The 20,651-nt window shown below is 38.5% G+C and overlaps 1 protein-coding gene across 15 annotated transcripts in view; it reads right to left on the bottom strand.

Moving 5' to 3' along the window:
* Nucleotides 1-20,651, bottom strand: part of MICAL3 (microtubule associated monooxygenase, calponin and LIM domain containing 3) — a 180,202-nt gene that overhangs the window by 60,861 nt on the left and 98,690 nt on the right. For 12 of the 15 annotated variants that reach the window (XM_062590756.1, XM_062590765.1, XM_062590774.1 and 9 more), the window contains exons 20-27: nt 19,674-19,769; nt 17,318-17,374; nt 15,238-15,342; nt 13,518-13,625; nt 10,855-10,962; nt 10,006-10,192; nt 7,132-7,220; nt 5,921-6,008 (exon numbers count right to left, since the gene is read on the bottom strand). In XM_062590756.1, coding sequence (XP_062446740.1) covers nt 5,921-6,008; nt 7,132-7,220; nt 10,006-10,192; nt 10,855-10,962; nt 13,518-13,625; nt 15,238-15,342; nt 17,318-17,374; nt 19,674-19,769 — 838 coding nt within the window. The remainder of the gene's footprint in view (nt 1-5,920; nt 6,009-7,131; nt 7,221-10,005; nt 10,193-10,854; nt 10,963-13,517; nt 13,626-15,237; nt 15,343-17,317; nt 17,375-19,673; nt 19,770-20,651) is intronic. The other 3 variants (XM_062590819.1, XM_062590830.1, XM_062590858.1) reach the window with 3 other exon arrangements.

The following is a 20,651-nucleotide window of genomic DNA, read 5'->3' on the forward strand; positions in this document are numbered from 1 at the left end:
CCAAAACCAGCTTAAAAATAACTGCATAAATCAAAATCTTCAAAGAGACTATATAATGGAGACATGAGGCATTTCTGAGCACTAATCATCTTACTTGAACATTAATTGTCACCAAGCTTATTTTATGCAAACTCCCTCCTTTTCTCTGAGGGAAACTTAAACTCCCTTGAAAGGTCATTTCTCAGATTTTGCTTTTCAAAAATACAGATGCTTTAATGTTCCCAGGCAATTGAAAAATCCAACTTTTTAATACAAACTTATTATTATTTTTCCAAGACACAGAAGCATTTAATGTAGCTCTTGGAAGTGCCCAGAAAAATTCATATCACCCTTCAGAACATACACATACAAACAATAAACAAATATTTCAGTGGAACAAATCCACAGGTCTGAAAGCTGGAAAAAAAAGATGGAATAGGGAGCCCTGCTACTCCCAGGGAAAGGTGTTCTTAGCAGGATCCAGTTATGAGCACATACTGTGGACTCCGCTATTCTATATATATCCTTCCTCAGTCCCCCAAACTTTTATGGTTTTTCAGTGCAGCTCTACTGGGTCAGCTGCATTTCCACACATTAGAGCAAATAACTTCTCAGTCATGTCTTTGCTTTTCCAAATTTTCTGGTCTTCAACTTGCTGGTCTTTTAGTATTCTCCTTTCTTCCATCCCAAAGCCACCCAAATCCTGGTAAGAACACTGACAAGGAACACGATGGACTGGGAACAGTCAAGCACATATCCTAAGAGCGTCTTCTAGCTCGCTATTGAATGATGATTCACTGGGCACTGAGACTTGGTCTAATCATGCAACCCATGCACTTTCCTCAGCTTCCAAAAATACAGGGCCTAGCTCTTGAGTTTATATTTTAAATTTTTCAACACAAAGAAATAAATCTTTCATTAAATTTCTCTGGAACTGTATAAAACCTCATTAAAGGGTTCAGATAATGTGTATGTCTGCAGAAGACACCACCACTGTTCCTCCAAACAGAAAAGACAACCTTCAAGGCACAGCAGTAAAGGAACTACCATCCTTTCACACTTACCATACAGAAATATGGATTTCTGTATAAATGTGTGGGCAAGCAATCTTCATGCTTGGTAGTTTAAAATGAAGGCACCACATACAGAACACTGTCACAAAATCAGAGGTTGCTTTATCTTATGCAACTTAATACTTAAAATGCACCAAATTAAAATAAAAACAAAAGCCAAATGTGAACAATCATGAAAAGAAGTGACTGAGTGGCAGATTCCATTAAGATATGTTTGTCTGCATGAGCTAACAGTATTGCTTCTAGCTGAATCATGTTCACAAATAAGGCATGCGCAATGTATGCAGAATTGTAAAAGGGCAAGGTTTATGAGCAAGAAGCCTAGTTATATATAGAAATATATAAACTTTATTTACACTGCATAACACAAAAGTAGAACTGTGTGCAAATAATATTGCATGTATTCAGAAAGATTCATGAGAATTGTACAGACAGTAAGACCCTTCTGAAAATGTGGCTCACATAATTTACCTTTATGGGCATGCAATGTAGAGGAACTGCCACCTTTTTCTAACTCTGAAAGTCAGCAAAAGAATTTCCTCTCTGTAAAGACAACCTTTGCTTCTATATACAACAAGCTACATATTAGGAGTCTACCACATACAGCTTTGCTCAGAGTATTGCTCATTGAAAGCACTTAAGGCACATCCATAGGAGGATGTTAAACCTTTCATATTACGTATCTATTTCACATACACTATATATTTCTGTGATTTTACAGCAGGATACCTAATACCTCTGTTCTGCATTGCATTTTTCAATTTTTCACACTATGGCTTATATTTGGTTTCTTAAATCTTTCCCTGTAACTTCTAACTTTCATAAGTAAATATTGCAAAAATCTCATGACTTGCCTTTTAACTGTCGTATGTTTTGAAGTATTAATTTCCCTAGCAGGTCTTTCCTTTCTGAACTCCCTGCTGTCGGTAAGGAGGGAAATGTATTGCTCTGAGAACACAAGCCTGGAATGGGAAACATCTTACAACAAAACATCACTGCCCAAATTCGCCCCAAGAAGCATTATCATAAACCTGATATGGAAAAAGACTGTTCCAAGTCCATCTGTCAAGAAAGAGCTCAAAGTTCAGAAATATGTTCTTACAGATCTTTACAACAAACAGAAAAACAGCATTTGCATTAAAAGCACATTCAAACCATATAAAATACTGCAAATAATATTCAGAAAATCCAAGACAGCAGTTACAGATTATCAAAGGGAGAGACAGTTGAAAGGCAAGGTTTTTTTTCCCTTGGCAATAGCAGCAATTTTGGCACAAAGGCAAGTGCGGAAAAGAGAGAACAGACAGACAAACAAGTACAGAGAAGGGTTACAGAGTCTACCACAAGCATGCCACAGTTCAGCAGGACCAAAAGCATAGTGACAGCATTCCCCAACTTCCTTTCCCAGGAGAGAAGGGCATTGCTCAAAAGCTTATTACCACTTGCCCAGTTGAAGGGTTGATCTGTATTGCAAAAGCCATTTTGAATAAAATCTGCCTTTAAACATCCCTTGTAACCAGCACAGAAGATGCTGTTCAGGCTCCTTAGTAAACCAGACAAAACCTTCACATAATCGTGATTCCAGCTGATTGCTATAAAATCTCAACTTGCATATCACAGATTGTGCCCTGCAGCTATAGCAATTACAATACAAGGGATAGACAAAACACATTTAACACCAACCAGGACTGTGCCCACACACTGAGGCACTGACCTGTTTAGCAAAGTTAACACATGCCAACCAGGTTAGTAACATCCCACAAGAAAGTGCTTGTTGTGACCAGTCTTATCTCCGTTGACCACATATGAGTGGTCATCTGCTGAATGTTATTTTGGGTTTGCACATAGTTTGAGCTCTAAGTTGGCTAGAGAAGAAGATTCTAAACTGAGTGGCAGAGAGAAAGAGGTACCGACTGTAAGGGGAAAGCCCATGCAATTTACATTCATTTGGTATCCCATGTGCCTTTCACAAATCCTCAAATGCCCACTGAACAAGCACTTTGCTAACTCAGGACTGAATTTAACTCATAGGGTATAAAACCTAAGAATAGCAAGAGTTTTTTGTCTTGTCTATTCCCTTTGATTGATGTTCCTGTTGTAAGCCTTCTTTTGTCTTCTAAGCTATCTTTTATATCTCCATCAAATACCAAATCTGTGCATTTCACACTTTTTTTCTACTTTCCTTTCAGAAGCAGCTTACACTCCACATGCAGGCTAAATCAATGTTTACCTCACTACTAAAATTGCTTCAGACTTCAGGGTCTGAAACTGCTTGTACTGAATTTCATAGCACTTGCCTCACAGGAAGTTAAACAATTTCAGATAGACAGCTTGTATTTGGAGAGTCCATCAGAAGGGTGAAGTGGAGGTGTGGAAACAGGGCTCTGCCTCTATCTCCAATTCAAGCAGGTTTGTGCTTAAGGTATTGATCTACTCTACAGTGCAAGCAGAATGTCTAAAGTCTCTCTCACATACAATTTAATAAATTGAAATAAGGCATACACAAAGATAGTTCAAAGTTAGTTGTCACACAGACATGTAATCTTATAGCCTCCTTTTCATTATCCAGGAATAATGTCCTATTATTCCACTGTAATATCAAACTTAGTAATTAGTTCTTTTTTTTTTCCTTTTTTTTTCTGTTCCCCCCCCCCACAAAGCATACGAACTGTAAACACATCAGAGATGACCTGACCTAACCAGCAAGAACAGGAACTAAAGATAGATGGCTATGGGGCATGACTGTTATACTGGCTAACAGAGAACTGACCTGCAGTTAATGAAACTGCAGGTTGCTTTTCAAGTGCATTGCATTTAGTCAGTGTCTCCTCCTATTTCTTAATTGATTCCCAGGAGTTTTAAGATATACTTAGAACCTACTTCACAAAGAACATGAAATCTCAGCTACAAACGGTATTTTTTTTCTGGCAAAAAGGGGGAGAATGGCAGAGATAGTGCTTACTCTTTCAGCATGAAATGTACTTCTATCATGCACACGAGCATGCAACATACTACAATGCCTTAAAGATGACCTAATATGACACAGCTAACCTGAGTATGTTTTAATGTACTTGTGCACTTGCAAGAAGTAGAGCTTTAAAAAGGCTAAAAGCTTTAAAAAGGATGCTACAAACAGTTTTGCACTGCTTTAAAAAATCAGAAAGCCAACAGAATCCTGTATTTCAAGTTTTGTCCTTTGACAAAAAGCCTGTCTGTTTTACTCCTCTGGAAACAGTACAAATCTGCTACAGGATTGTGCCACGATTGTGCCACGATTAGCTAAGGAGAACTAGAAATATTTTATCAGAGGTTTACAGCAAACTATGGCCTATCACTCATGTTACTTAGTGACCATTGAGATAATATCTACTGAATGCTCATTTACAACTGTGAGTAATTAAATTTGATCAGCTGGAATGACTAAATCAGAGGAAGGAGATCTTCTGCCAGCAGTTGCTTTGATAAACTGATTGATATACATAGCTAAACTTTCTTTCTTCCACTTCTCATACAAATAGCTTCACCCTATAAGATGCCTTCTACTCATATGAGATATTCTATGAACAGCAGATCCAAGAAATATCTTTCCATTCATCCAAAAGAGTATGTTCCCCATAAAAAACTTTTAGAAGAAGCAATTTCAGCTCTAGCTAGTTATGTAAAAAATGCTGTAGTTCTGCCACCTGCATGCTTAAAACCTACTTCACAGAGAATATGAAATCTCTGCTACAAACGGCATTTTACAAATGTCATTTTCACTATGTTTTTCCTTTCCTCCGTTTTGCCATTGGAAACATAGAAGAGGAAACTATCTAAGTAACCATGCTTCAAGAATCAACTGCACACAGTAAAATAAATTTCTGGCAACTGATTTAGTTTTTCCATAGTATTCTGGACAGATTCTGGGAAACAAATCTCTCCCTTTTTCTAACATCACTAAATGAAAATTTAGGGGCCTGGCCAATGAGCATTTGTAGCATAGATATTTCTCCTGTGTTAGAAGGAATTAGAATTTTAAGTTAAAAGCCAAATATACTTCACAGTAAGCACACATTCACCACCCAATTCCCAAAGCCATGGCCAGGAGCAGCACAAATTCTGGCAGTGAGGGGAAAGCACAATGACCCGTCAGCACCATGAAATTCAAGGAGTTTAAGGAATCCAACTCCATTAGCTGTCAAAGACACCCAGAATTCTAGAGACAATCTAGAGGTAACAGGATCTTTCCCATTCAAGTACCAGATTAATGAAGAAAAGCTTGGGAGAATGAAAACCACCACCCAGAATTATGAGAAACAACACCCCAAATTCAGGTGAACACAGAAATCCAGTTTGTAATTTATTCCAGTTCATTAGAAGGACTTTCAACTTTACTAACACTGCAGTGCAGACATTACAGACTAAGAGTCCTTATCTGGGCCCACTCAGAGGAGACCCGTACTGGAGTGTCTGTGTTTTCCTAGAATTATTTCAGATAATGTCCCTGAAAGGATTGAGAAAATCTAGGCCCCAAAGCCACAGTGCAAAATAATATATTGAGACTTTCACAGAACACCCCAAATTCAAACTGCACCCAAAAATCACAGGAGTTATACAGCTTACAAAGTTGGGTCACATTAATTCTTATTTGTCAGCAGGCTGCCCACAGAATTCCCCTAGGATCTGCACAAGGACTTCTGACTGGACATAGAGAAAGGGAACCCCAAAAGCCATCAGCTGACACATGAAAAAAGAGTCCAAAGGGTTCTGGGCTATATGGTGCCCAATCGAGGAAACTTTGCTTTGCAGGTGCTGGCTTGCCACCCTAACTCTGTCAAAGAGGCCGAGAGAGTACTGCACCACCCTGCCAAAGAAGGAAGCAGAGCTACCTGGGGTCCTCTCTGCCGAGGCGGAGATGGAATTTGCCCGTCCATTCCCATCACTTGCCATGGCGTCCTGCAGAGGTCCTTTGGGGTCCTATAAAAGTGGGGCAAAAAAATAAATTTGGATTAAAATTGAAAATGCCTCAAAAATACTCTTTTTTCCTCATGTGAGGCAGTAAGTGCTGAACACATTGAACGAGGAATATATCCCTTCGGCAATTAAGATAGCCCTTAATCATTGCACAGGCACAGTCTGAACCAAATACATTCCTTATCAATTCAGGGATTGACTAAAGCTCTGACAAACAATCTGGATAGCCAAAAAAGTCAAAGCAGTGAGATCCCTAAAGTTTCTTCATCTGGGAGATAAAACAAGTTCCACTTTTGGTCTGTATTTTTTGCAGGAAGTGTGGCACCAATACTGCCAGGGAACCCATACCCTTCCAAACAGAGTACAGCTTTAGCTTGTAGTGAAAAAAATCTGAGAAAAGGGCAGAAAGACAATCACAACCACAAAAGAAAATACAACATAAGCAGGAAGGACAGCTGCATGCAAGCTTATAGAACTTGAATGCAAAGAGACTACCATGCAGTTTGCTCAGATAGATTATGCAAAAATGCTGAAAATGAAAATGAGAGGAATGATGTCAAACATATCTTGGACTGTAAAGGTAAAAGCAGGGTGACATTTCTGTATTACACAGTATTTCTTGGTCCTATGTTTAAAGCACAAATGCTCCTATAATGATAGTAAAGGAAAATCATATACGCTTTTTTCATACGTGTTCCCATTAATGTACAGCCAACCTTCAGAAGAGAAGGCGGGTCTTCCTCATAGTCTCTGCAAGTGATTTGGAACTGCATGTCCCAAACAAAATGAAAACCATTTGTTTCATCTTAGGGAAAACCATTAAAAAAACAAAGCAAAACTGAAACTGTTAACAATATAGCTTTAGTCTTTTAACAAAACAAATCAAAATCCTATTCTGAGGGGTGCAACATATTATTTTATAGCAACAATCAGGGAAAGAAAAGTAGTAACTACAGGGACAGTTCTTAAATAAAATTCACAAAACAGCAAGCCAAACAAAATGACAAACAATTTGATGCATTTCAATTTCTTCCACTTTCTGAAAAAAAAATCTAGCATATTCCATTTCCAATGTTAAGAACCAAAATGCACTAACTTGAGACGTTAGATGAAAATAAAAGATTACCTTTCCTGACAGAGGAGCCACTGCTGGCCTCTTCCTCTGAGCATAACCAGAGAGTCGGTAACAGTAGTGAGGCTTACAGTAGAATTTACCTGCAGATGAAACAATACAGACGGTTAACAACAAGAACACAGGTGTTTAACAAAATACAAATGTTAATCTCAATGCAGCTTATTTTATGCCAATCCCTTTGCTTTGTCTGGTTTATTCACTATGCGCAGCAACAAACACTCTAAAGTTTAACTCCAGCCCTCCTCTCTCCCCCTCCTAGCCAAGTTCCTTTCCATTGGGTGCCCGACAGCCATTTAGCCTAATGTCCTATCAAACACCAAGCAAAGCTGTGAGGCTTGTGTGGTATCACATGCTAACAATGCGGCAGTGTGTGAGGAACAAAGAAATCATCACATGAAAAGCTGGCAGAAGCACTTTTGGAAAAAGCAAGAATGAATACAACCAGCAGAGGAAAGTGGGAAAGGACAGTGTTAACTCCCAAAGAACCATCTCAAAATGCACAGTGACTACTTGTGAAAAGGACAATCAATCAAAGAGTCATTTTCACAATTAAGAGCTTCTGTGATACTACTAATTCAGTATCACCCCAGAGGTTTAAATGGGCTTTCACTTCTATCTGAACACTATCGGGAAGCGAGAACAACACTATTGATTCCCTAATACAAACAATAATAAATAGAAGCAAATTGACAGCACAGTTATCTTTCAGTGTACCTCTATATATCACCATGCTCAGTATGCAGCTCCTGTACTACCATCCTAGTCCTGCAACCTAGCTAATGCATTTCAAACTTACACTCTGATCTTTGCTGCTTCCCCCGCTTTCTCTAGACTTGCACAGAGTAGTCTCTAATACCTCTGTTTATGAAGGCAAAGTGACAAACACTCTCTTTTGAGATATCTCTGCTTAAATAAACATTTCTTAATATTGACTCTTGCCAAATACTATTCTCTCAAATTGTCTGTTTCAGGGAAAATTTCTGAAATCAAAAAGATCTTCTATAAAAATTCTCGGATTTTCAATGCCTAAAACGAGGCATTGACTGTACAATGCTGACTCATCAGTCAACACAGCTAGATGAATAGTAACAATGTCTGCAAAGCTTTGTTATTTTTCTGTCAAAGAAAACAGAATGAAATACGAGCTAAATTTTCAGCAACAATTATTAGACTAGAGAGGACACCACATACTACTGTTAGGATATGTCTCTTTCATATATATATATACAAAACTATTAGGTATGTTAGAATCAATGCTATAGGTGTGCTGAGACTCCAAGTTTTGTATTGCTTCATTCAGAACATAACTAAGCTTGCTGCAGGGGAAATCACTAAAGCTGGTAAGCAAAAAGTATTTCTGCTCATACACCTGATAGAAGAGCTCAGTTTGCTACTGCTAAACTTATAATCAGATATGCAACCATTTTTGAAGGTCCTAAATAACAACAGTGCCCCAAGAATATTTTTTCCCCAAATTTGATTACTAATGAAGCTGTTATTCCTCCTTTTATATGTTGATTTCCAAATTACCATTGACCCCTTTAAACTCGCAAGCCACGTTTGCTGACCTTCTAGCTGAGTAATAATGGGCTTTCTATTCCTTACTGAGGGATCGGTTTGATAATTTGAAGATTCTTCAACTCTTTTTGTGACCAAACAAGTCCATTACTCATGATTGCTATACAGTTCATTATCAATATGTGCATTACTTCAGTTCTTTTTTGCCCATTACACCTCAATGATGTTTCTACAGTCATTATCCTATCTAATGTTTTCAGAGATTCTTCATAGCTACATGCAGTAGCTATCTATCAATTATATAAGATTTTAATTTGCAGAATATTCTGTCGTGTCATGTCAATTTATAATTTTTACTTCACTTTTACCTCAATGGGGAAAAGTACTGATTTTCTATCACTTTTCTATTATTTTGTCTTCTTAAATAGACCCAATATTCCATCACACCTGGTGTAGAATCCTTTACATCTAACCTCTCACTAGTGTTACATCTTTTTTCTTTTTTTTTTTTAACCTGTTTTCCTATGGAGATAGGAGTAAAGATAAATGGCAGCTGTGAGAGAAGGTAAAGGCTTACCTGTTGATAAACATAAAGGCTTATCTGAGATACTTTCTCCTTTATTCTTTCTTCAAAAAAATGAGATACTGTTCAAAGAATGCAACACACTGCTACCCCTTAAAAGAGAGTTCTCCTTAAAGGAGGTGTAATTTTAAATTATATGTCTTTCAATATGCACATTTTGCACTGTTAATGATGGATTGAGTTTCATCTGCTGCTATATTGTCCAGTTTCTCAGACGTTTTAGGTATATATGTAGCTCCCTTTAACCATGCTAGACTCTGTAAAATGAGCCATCAGCACATTCTGTAATGAGCCATTATCATAGCCCCTGATCATAAAGTTCTTATTCTGTTACATCAAAAATAAATGTGCAGAGCTGGACTGTTGTGATCTCTTCATGAAAAAAAGAAAGCTGTTTGCATGTCTCCAACTTGCTATATTTTTAAAATGCACTGTCCTAAGCAGTTTTCTCATTTAACACCATTAAAGTAAGAGTAAAGCATCTAGCCTTCAAAATCAACCTCCAAACCCTTTTAAAGTCCCTAAATACTATTTGTTTCTTTGTCCTCCAGGAGCCATAGCTCCATTATTTTGCTACCAGCATGATCTGGCCACAGGAGAACAGATCTATATAGTTTCAATGTTTTGAGAGTTGGTGTCTTTGGAACAGAAGTTATTCCCTTTCCCGGTCCACCAAATCATTTGTAAATGAAGAAAGAGCTGAAATCTCTAAATAGACTTCCGAGTCTGTTAAGACAATTCTGACAAAAGGCAATTTCTCTTACCATCTTCAATATCATAGGCGTAAGATGACAAGCGCAGAGTGGTGGCACAGTATTCACACTTGAAGCAGCTGCGGTGGAAAAACTTGCCTTCAGCACTCAGCCTTTCCATCACGTAGACTCGCTTGTGGCAGAAGTAACAGACATCACTGCCTCCCACATTTTGGGGGAACTCCTTTTTAAGTGAGCCCTAGACAGAAATAGGCACGAATAGATTTGTATGCGTCCAGTTTCACCACAATTGTATGGCTGCATTTTCTCTTCGTCTGTGTGGACACTGGAGCATCTGGATGCTGCAGTTCCTTTGACAAAACTGAGAGCTTTAAGCCAAGACACCAAAAACTAACCTTCACGTCCAGGGAACAAGGTCCTAGGATGTCATGCCTACATGTCAGGAGCAAATTACAGCTCTGGATAGAAGAGTGGGCACAAGTACTACTAATGCTGTCCTTGAAATAAATGCCCAAAGGAGGCATACAATGGAAAAGCAAAACCATTAGAAATCCCTCAAACAACAACTCTTATACCTACACTATGAGAAAAGGGTATCACCTCCAGAAAACAATAATGCAACACTAGCCCCAGTGGATCAAGCACATCTTCATGAATATGACATGCAGTTTCTCAAAGGTGTCTGCCCAATCCTTGAACGCTGACATCAGATTCAAAAATTTGCATGGAAAATGAGGACAAGAGTGAGGACGGAAGGAGAAAGGGAAGTGAAGTCTTTTACAAAGCTACTACAGATGCCAGCAGCTGTAGTTAACAACTGGACACTCACAGCACATCAGATCTACAGTACATCTAACCACAAACACGCATCGTCTTCTGTACGTCTGTGCATCGTCTTACCAGTTCCTTCTTGTCTAGAAGGGTTTTGGGTTGCTCTTTCCTTTGAAGCTGATTGGCTATCTGCTCAGCCAATGAGCTCACTCCGCCTGTGTACATCTTTATATACTTCTACCAGATGGAGGGAATAAAACAATAGGGAAGTGAGAAAAGGAAAAAAATATATATATTTTTTTTAATGACAACCATAGTAATAGGTTAGGTGGTGAAAAAGTGCAGAGAGGTCAAACCATGCCAAGACAGTGGACAATATGAAGTGAAAAGCAGTAACAGCAAAGCTAGCGTCATCAGTAATCACTACTCCAGATTGCATTAAAAAAAACAGTCTGCATTTAGCATTCTGTAAGTACTCTGGAAATACATGATGATGAGGAAAACAGAGAGGTCTTCTTTTGCTTGTGGGTATTTTTACACCTGGAAACCTGAACATACACACTTCTCAAAGACAAGGCCAAATATAGGTTAAGGCTTTAAGTTCCTGGTGAAAGACATATCATACAGCCTAATTCCAAGCGCTGATCACAACTGTGTATGTAGATGCTTAGCAAATGGAAAGAATTCATTTGCAAAGCATTTGCAGAACAGAAGGAAATCCTCAGCTCAGGAACTCAGTGATTAAAAATATTAATTATTTCAGTGCTAAAAGTACACAGGACATTCCGTATATGGAAAAGATGCAAGATGATCATTCAATGCATTAGAGCCACACCTGTATACATTTGGAACATATACTTGCTCAGCTTTGCATGTGGCTTTATACTTAGGCTTTTCTTCCTCATAGATAGTGCCAGGCTCCATAACTTTGGATATCTAAAAACCTTCCAATATTCCAAGAAATCTAGGCAGATTGGCTTTTACTTTGGATTGTATAAAATGAATGTTTGAAAACCATGTTCAATCAGTACAAGAGCAGAGAAAGTGCTTTTTACAGGAAATACTTATCACACTTGGCAGTAACTATACAGTTAATAAAACTAAGCGGTTACAGCTATGCTAGCTCAATCATACTGCAAATATCATGTAGAGCAGCAGCCAGCACACCAAGCAATGTTCCTTCTCCAGACTAAGAAGCACTATGAATGCTTCTAGCCAGAGTCTTCTCAGCAAATGGGGATCAGAGACACACTCCAGCTTCTGGCAAGTGTAAAATTCCCAGCATAACACTACTCTGAAGGAAATGACTAAAGTCATATCTCAGAAACCCAAGACATACAGCCTATGTCTAGGGTAACTCCACTGGTAACCCCATTACCTATACAGTAGAACTTGTCTGAAGCAAAACAGTTATTTCCTACAACTAATCACACAATGTAATTTCATGAATGTGATTATTAGTCTTTTAAGACATGCAGACATGAGAGCAGCAGGAAGCACTAAAACAGCTGAAATTCACCACTAAATGAGTAATTCTTTTCAGGAATTTTGAAAACAGACCACTCAGCTATCGCTTATCGCTGCTGTTAGTGAAGTCTAATTCCTTAAGTTCTGTGCCACTGAAGTGACTAGGGTTTATTTCTCCTCAGAAATAACTTACACCTACTGCTCTTCCAGGCATGTCCACTGACCCCACCCCAAAATGCAGAGCACTCACTATATGCATATGCAAGAAACACATAATTTGTCTTTTGTCCTTTTCAAGGTTCCTTATTCTTCCTTAGCTAGCACATGTGTTTGTGCGCACACATGCCCGAAGTTGGACTTCACTGTCACATATCACATCCTGTCAAATATTATATTTTAAATAGAGTCCACTGGAAATTTTTACTTTTCTTCCTTTTATCCAATGTTAATCTCAAAATGACAACCAAAAACATCTGGCCAGTTTTCTGTCTTCCTCTAAAGAACAAAAACGTTTGAGGCTGTTTAAGCTTTCTTAAATGGTAAATCAAGCTTTTCCTTGTAAAGCAGGTGCTTTTAATACAATCTTTGTTTTAGCTGAAACCATGTTTCCACTGAACAAGTTCTGATACGAAACTTCCAGTCAACCTTAACTGCAGATGTTCTGTACTTGAAAAAGGATTATGCCAATCTTACCTCACAATATCCCGGACTACCCGGTGTGCGGAAGGAAGTTACTGAATTTTTAATGCTTGGTTCTTGGTTTTGTGTCCCCTCCTGCCTGCCCCTGTACATCATATCTGGCTTAAAACTGGATTTTAAGTGAAGTATTTTAGCTTTCCTCACTTAGGCAAAGGCCTTCAGAATACACAACGTTCTGCAACATTTTGCAACTAGTTCATATTCCTAGTGCTTTTTCATAAAGCCAGACTGTTTGTTTGTTTCATACTCTCCTTTAAGTATATACACGCAAACACATTCTGTAGTTTGGCTCAGCATCTCAACAAAAGTGGCAAGCAAAACAAAAAAGCTTTACTCTCAAGGCAGAAGACTATCAGCATGAAAAGAACTGATTTGAGTGTGAGATTTACCAGAAGCTTTTTCATTTACATCAAACCTTAATTTCAAACTGCTTTATAGCTGAGAATAACCTAACTATGCAACAGGTTGCCTCTGGTTTCTCACTTGTGCCTGAATATGCACAGACACTGCATTCTGCAGGTGAAGCATTGCAAGACTGGCCATCTCTTGTGGTATATCCTTGGCTGGTGGGACTGGGTGGAGCAAGCGGACACAGCAGAGTGCACCTGGCACCAGGCTAGTGCTACCTGTCGAAGGGAGTCAGATGAGGGTGAAGAAGGGCGATTAGAAGAACGGAGGCTAAGGGAGAGCTCCCACTGGTCAACAAAGAATCGGCGAGACGGTTCAGTCTCAGGCTAAAAAATAAAATAAAGATCAAGACAATCACACAACTCTATGGAGGATAAAACAGGAGAAAATAAAAACAAAAACCCAGGCCCTTCTGCCACCTCAAAAGCTTTCATGAAGACTCCCGTAGGAAAACTTGGAAAAAAATGTCCATCACACCTTTCTTCCCCTAGTGAGGCAAAAAGCAGTAACTGTTTATTTTATACACAAATATTCTGTACTTAAGACCATCAACATTCACTCATGTTGCTTTTTTGAAAAATCTTCTTACTTTGCTAAGCTTGCTTTCTCTCACTGCTCTGTTTTTTCTAACAAGAAATTTCCTTTCTTTAAATCCCACATCATAATCTATCATTTGCACTGTTCCAACATCTGTTTCCTCTTTTTCCTTTCTGCCTGAACACCCTTATCCTTCTTTTCTACTTTGTGTTCTCTCCCTCCTGTATTTTTTCTCTCCTCAATTTTGTATCTATACAGAAATAAAAGTCTCAAAACCCTTTTTTTTTGCAATGTAATGCTGTTAATCTTTTCTACCCTCACAAGGAGCTTTAAAATCCTAGAAAGCAACACAAAAAGTAGGAGGAAGGTGTATATGACTAGATGTTAACTTCTTTGTCATCCTTTCAGTTGAGCAGTGAAATGCCAGTTGTGTTATCCACTAGCAAATAGAGACTAATGCATTTAAACTAGTCTTCCCACGTAATCTTTCATGGCTTCCCCTAGATTTCCAATATCCTATTTCAAACCCATGCAGATGTTCACTTTTCCTTCCTGGAGAACAGCTTCACTGATTTTAATGATCAGCAAAGACCGTGTTCCCAAAGAACAGCAATTCAGAAATGACCTGGCTTATAAATTTCCTTCTGACATAGTTTGGTAAAGTTATGCCCACCAGCAAAAACTTTGAGATTGTTTATATTCAAGTCTGAAAAGACAGGTCAATTTTGGATGGTTAACTCAAAACAGTAAAATCTGAAGAAAAATTATGTGTATGGTGTTCTCCAAAAGCACTCTCCTATTTGCCAAATGCTGTTGAAGATCTCAACTGAAAACATAAATAGGGTGAGAGACAGAAACTAAAGAATTCACCGTCCAAACTGGCACGGTCCCATATGTCAGAGAAGACACACAGGAGAGAAAATTAAGCACAAGAACAAAACAAAAGTTTCCACTGGAAGCAACAAAAATCTGCACAAGCTGCCAACTTTCCTGTTGGAAGTAAGAATACAGGAAGTATGGAAACAAAACCAGTACCACAGAGCCAGGAGTGCTTGGAAAGTGCAGATGTTCTTGCTTTTAGAAGCAAGGAGAACTCATGAGCAACTGACTGGTAAAAGACAGCTGTGGGATGATCTGGAGACCCACTAGATTTCAGTTAGCACTCTGAAGCTTGGAGGGTGTTTTTTACCATACTGTTGATATAATGTTTTTTGAAACAGAAATGTTGTCATTTGTCAAGTAAGAAGAAAGTCAGGAACTGGCAGGTATTTTTAACCTATGACTGTGTACAGCAATCGTCACTGTATTTAGATTAATTTTTCTATCCCTCTGACACAGATGTCACCAGTACCCAGTATTACAAACTGATACAGAACACCCAACAGACAGGGCTGTAGTCACCTGATGCCTCACTGTAGGCCTGGGCTCCAGGAGGGCAGCCCGCTGACATGCCCTTTGTTCAAGGTTCTCGGGCACTTGGTCATCAGAAAAAAAACGAGGAGATCTCTGCGAGATAAGGAATGAGGAACAAAGTGAACAAATAGGCAAAAAAGCCCCAAAAGGAATAGACGCTAAACTGAAAGCAAGGCTAAAGCCAGAAAAGAAGGTATGAAATTCACATGCAGGAAAGAAAAGCTCCCAATTGAAGATTGTTTTTTCTTCCAATGTGTATTGGATTACTGTTCTAATAAAGTCCTAAATTTAGGCCTCCAAGGCCAAGAAAAAATAGCTGAATTAAACATTATTCACAACTATTCCCACTTAGCACTGCTGCAGCCAAAACCAAACAAGCACTTAGCCTCTCTCTGGCATTACCATCCAAAAAAAAAAAAAAAAAAAAAAACAAAAAAAACCCAACCAACCAACCAAACAAACAAACAAACAAAAATCTAATCAAAAGTTGTGGTTTTCTCAGATACAAAAGGAGCTCCATTCTTGGTACTCATTTTGCCACAGTTCTTGTCATCAAGGATTTCCCTTATATATTTAGAACCGGACATACCTGCGTTTTTCAGACTTGTGCACAAAAACACTGTTTTTTAGGGTAATGTAGTTCAGGTCTCATAAAGTCTTCTCTATGATGCTGAGATATAAAAAGTTGAACGCTGAGATACAAAAAGTGAATGTAGTACTTACCAAAGACAGGATGTTTATTTAACAAGACTGGCTGGCTAAAGCAAAGCATAAGACAATCAAGCCATCACAGAAGTTGCCAGTCTTACTTCTGCAGCTTTCACTATCCTACTTGTTCATACTGCACTGTCATGTCAACAGACTCCAGGCACAACATTTGACACCTCTGCTATTTCAGTCGTTCATATCAATCTTGCTAACCTGTTGTATGGTGCACCTTAATGACATGGAAAAAACAATTGGCTTGTGTCCTGCTGTTGGAAGGACAGGACTATCATTCATTGTCACACAGCTTTCAGCTAATGTGTTTGCAGAGATCAATAATAATAAACTAGGAACTACAAACATGCACTCAAGAAGAAACTTCAAGCTTAATCTGTGAGATTAATGCTAAAGAATGCTGAAGTGCTGCTAAGTACTGCTTGCTAATTGTTCTACAAAACCAGAATACAAAAGTAGGTTCACACCCAATTAATGAGAAGCCCTTTTCTCAGATACATTAATAATGCTGCCTATTTTGATCTGCTCCCAGTTCCACCTACTCCTTCCTACTAGATCATTTTCACTAAAACTAGAGCCTATTATAAAGCTGTGGGATTCTGTGTCAATGCAGACACATGCTTATTCATCTTCTACTGCCTGTCACAAAACATTCGGCCCACAACAGTCTTTTGTGTAGGACATATTTTGAAAGTTACAACATTTTTATAGCTGGTTACCACTTATGACTTAATTCATTAAATGTCTTAGTGGAATGTCAATTAATTTGTCCATATGAATCCAAACCAACCAACTCTTTTAAGAGCCTCTCTTTCCTTTTCCCATGCTTCTGTGTAATACTGAACAGACAAGACTGTTGAATATTTCATTGTTCAGGCAGCGTCAAAATCTCTATACTAAATAATGCCTCATCATTTTTCCTTTTACTCTGGCCTGTAGGAGGCAGGATGGAATGCCACTTGTTTAACGATCCAGAAAGCAAGCAGTGGAAACAATGCAACCATGTTCACACGAATTAGCCCAAAACTTAACTCTTCTTGTTCTGCTCCAGCTACGGCATACGCCAGTAAAGAGGTGTAAGAGAAAAAGAAGAATGGGAAGAGCTTAAGTGCTAAACCTGTGGCAAAATAAACACATTTAGCAAACTGCTGATGAAGGCTTGTTAGGCATTTATGTTGGCATCACACAGAAATAATCACTCCTAACCGACTCTCAGCAGTTGCAGCGTGTTAACAGCAGCATTAGGATAAGTGTGTTCTCTCTACCCAGTACATTTGCTCTCTGTATTGCACACATCCATCACTGCACTGTGTCATCAGCATTCATGCCATTTGTTCATGCTCTTTACCCTTTCCTGTCTGGGACTCTGCTCCCCAGGAGATTCAGCACCACGTTCCCAGTTTCTCTGCAGACAACAAATCATGCACTTAATAACAGTCACAGACCACATTCCTAGTCAAAATACTCTTAATCTGAATTTTCTCACAATGCAGGCAGAAAAGAGGCCACAATGATAATATAATAGCTTAATAAGAAGGGTATTCTGAAACTGGTAATAACAACTTGGCTCCTGTAGGGAAAATTTAAAAATCAGTCCATATATATACACCAGGTCAGTTAACCACCATACATTAGCACTATGTAATAAGATTAGTATGATAGAGGCTAAAACACTCAATTCACACTGTGATATTAGATCAAAGGAAGGAAATTGAAAATTTAAAAGAAGTGGCAGAATGAACGCATTAGAAGCACAGAGATATAGTTTTTAAAAGACATCAGTGTAACAAGGACGTAGATCCATCTGACTCTCTATGAGGCCTGGGCCAAGACAATTTCAGAAGAAGAAACTATTCAGAAGGCAAAAAACGTCTCCAAAGGCAGACCCTTCAGTAGGTTCTAGCAGACTGGTTCTGTAGCACAGGAAGTAAAAAACCCTCAGAGTTAAAGGAAGAAGCTGATAATTTTTAAATTTACTTGAGAAAAAAAGACATGGAAAAAATATTCCTACGGAACACAAGGTGGGAATCAATCAAAGGACACTTGGACCAAGTAACAGGCAGCTATCGTGACTGAACTATGCAAGCAAGAGACACAAGACAGACAAAATATTTGGAGAAGGAGGGAAAATACGAAAAACTAAAGGGTCTTTAGTGACAGGAAGACAAATTTTCCATGTAGAAAATGACTCCGGATTAAACCTCAGCATTTAACTGCCATAGTTTATTTCTCAGTAAACTGAGGGAAAACCTTAATCTCCCATAAAAATTATCTGTTAGCATCTTCAAAGGACCTTGACGAGAGGATGTTAGCTATCACAATGTCTGATAATCTAATTCCACATTACACTCAAGTCAGTTCAAATGAACGTTGCTAATGAAAAGGACTGTCCCTATCCCATCTACCTAAAGATGCATTTCTGTATTCTTCCTTGCATCACACTATCCATAGGGGTACCAGAAAACTAACCACTTTTTTGTTAGGATAGCTTTCAATTAGATCAGTAAGCTGATTTGACTTATCTTGCAGCTGCACAACCTGACACAAGAGAGAGACTGGAGAATGTGTGGTGTAGGGGTGGAATACGTTTGACCACATTAAATGTAACGTGTAACTTCACTCTGAGAAGTCAAAGTAATAAGGCAAGTCAGACTTCATGCCTCAAAATGACACTTTCTAGTTTACTAAAAGGTAACATGCCTTTATGCAGTTTACACACATGCAAGAGTTCAGTGAATAAATATTTTCCACCTGTGGGGAAATTTATTTGTACAATTCCTATATAAAGTTATGGGAGGTCCATGGAACTACAGCTGCCTTTTATCACCTCAGGATTAATTCAAGATTGATCAGGAAGAAGTAGAATTTATTACTGCAGGAAAAGGGAATAATAAAAAAACAGATACAACTCAAAGAAGTACAACGACCATACACAAGACACAAATATTAAAAGATCAGATAATATTTAGCTAGGACAACAAATACCTGCTCACACACATCTGGATGCACATTTATATAGCGTGTTCAGAACAGCTCTTCCCACTCCAAATTGAAACTCAGAAACACTGAACACAAACTCTTGCAAGACAAAGGGCTGAGTGTGGGGGAAACAGGACCAAACTGGACATGCCCAGGCCATTACGAGAGTCTCAAAAAGCACTTCATACAAGTAATCCTGAAAGAGTTTCATGGATACAAGGGTAAATTCTCAATCACACTTGTTTAAAGGAACAGTGGAGAAAAGCTGCACTTTCTATCCTTGTGCTACTCCAAACAGACTAACTTTATTTGTCTGAAAAAGTCTTCTGACACTGAAAACTATATACGCAACACAGGATCAAGTTCTAATGCTTAGACAGAAGAACACCTATAGAATTTCTATGGTGCATAAACACACTTCAAGGGAAGACTTGGCCCTTGCATTTCACTTCTGTCCTGCTGCTATTCAAAATTGAAAAAGGCTACTGCAATTAAAAATGACCCAGAGTAAAATCTTAGAATCTACACTACATCAGATAATCACCATATTTCTGCTGATCTAATGCCAACCTATGTTTTTAATTTAAGAGATACAAGAACCATATCACCACATCTGAATAAATAAAGTTGAAAATGCATTTGCAAATGGGACATCTGGTAATTGATCTAGTCACTTGTACAAACAGAAATGAAGAGAGAGGGACAGAGCATGCACAGGGAATCACCTGCTGTCTGAGATACGGTGGAGAGGAAGGTGGAGTGGAAGAAGAGAGCATGATCACTTTTTTGGGGCAGGTCCGAGAACATTCCTTACTCCTCAGCTTTTGTTTAAAAACAGAGAAAGAAAAAAATCATAATAAGGATAGAAAAGCTAAGGTCACATCACAATTAGCTTTGGTGAGACAGGTCACAACCCCAGAAGTGCACTAAATGACTCAAAATCTTACAATCAGTGAAATGTTGGTCTGCTCTCTTTGTGTCACGAAAAATTACTTATTGTTGTGCCCTGAGTTGTTTAGAAATATTCATCCTGTTGGCCTAATCAGTCTTCCTTGGAGTTCATTAGGAAAAAAATCAAGTCACAACATTCTGTTCTCAGCTTTGGCTCCTTCCTCTCTACCTGAGATTAAACTATGTAAGATAAATTAAGCTGTATGGTATCATTCTACTAGAAAAAAAATAACCATTTTATAGCTGAAATGTGGCCACAGCTAATAATCTGAACACTGCACAAGATATATATGTCCTGGTTTGTATGCCAGAGCACATGCCTTTCTAATTCTATAAATCCTCACTATGTACAGTCGTTTTTCCACCACTTCTCTATTTTTCATGCATCTTTTGCCTATTTTCTTCCCTTTTCTTTTGAATCCTTTCCCCAGCATATCTGGAAATAGTTGCACTGCAAAAAGGAACACTTGAGTATCTAAAGCCACTGTTAGACAATCTCTGAGGAAACATAACGAAGTCTGAAGATATTACAGGTGTTAATCACTGACCTTATCACTGAGCTGGCACAAACATCTGTTTGACTGTTCTCTTCCACTTCAGCACAAAAATCAACGCTCCTAATTTAAACGGATGTTACAGGCAGTTTAAACTGAGCCATATGACTTTGCACTGAAGTAGGTGAGGAGCACTTATATGCTGTTTCTCAAAATGCTCAGCTGTCAAGCAGACATCTCTAGCAGAAGGGAAATAAC

This window comes from Rhea pennata, chromosome 1 (assembly GCF_028389875.1).
Source record: "Rhea pennata isolate bPtePen1 chromosome 1, bPtePen1.pri, whole genome shotgun sequence".
In the NCBI taxonomy this organism is placed as follows: Eukaryota; Metazoa; Chordata; class Aves; order Rheiformes; family Rheidae; genus Rhea; species Rhea pennata.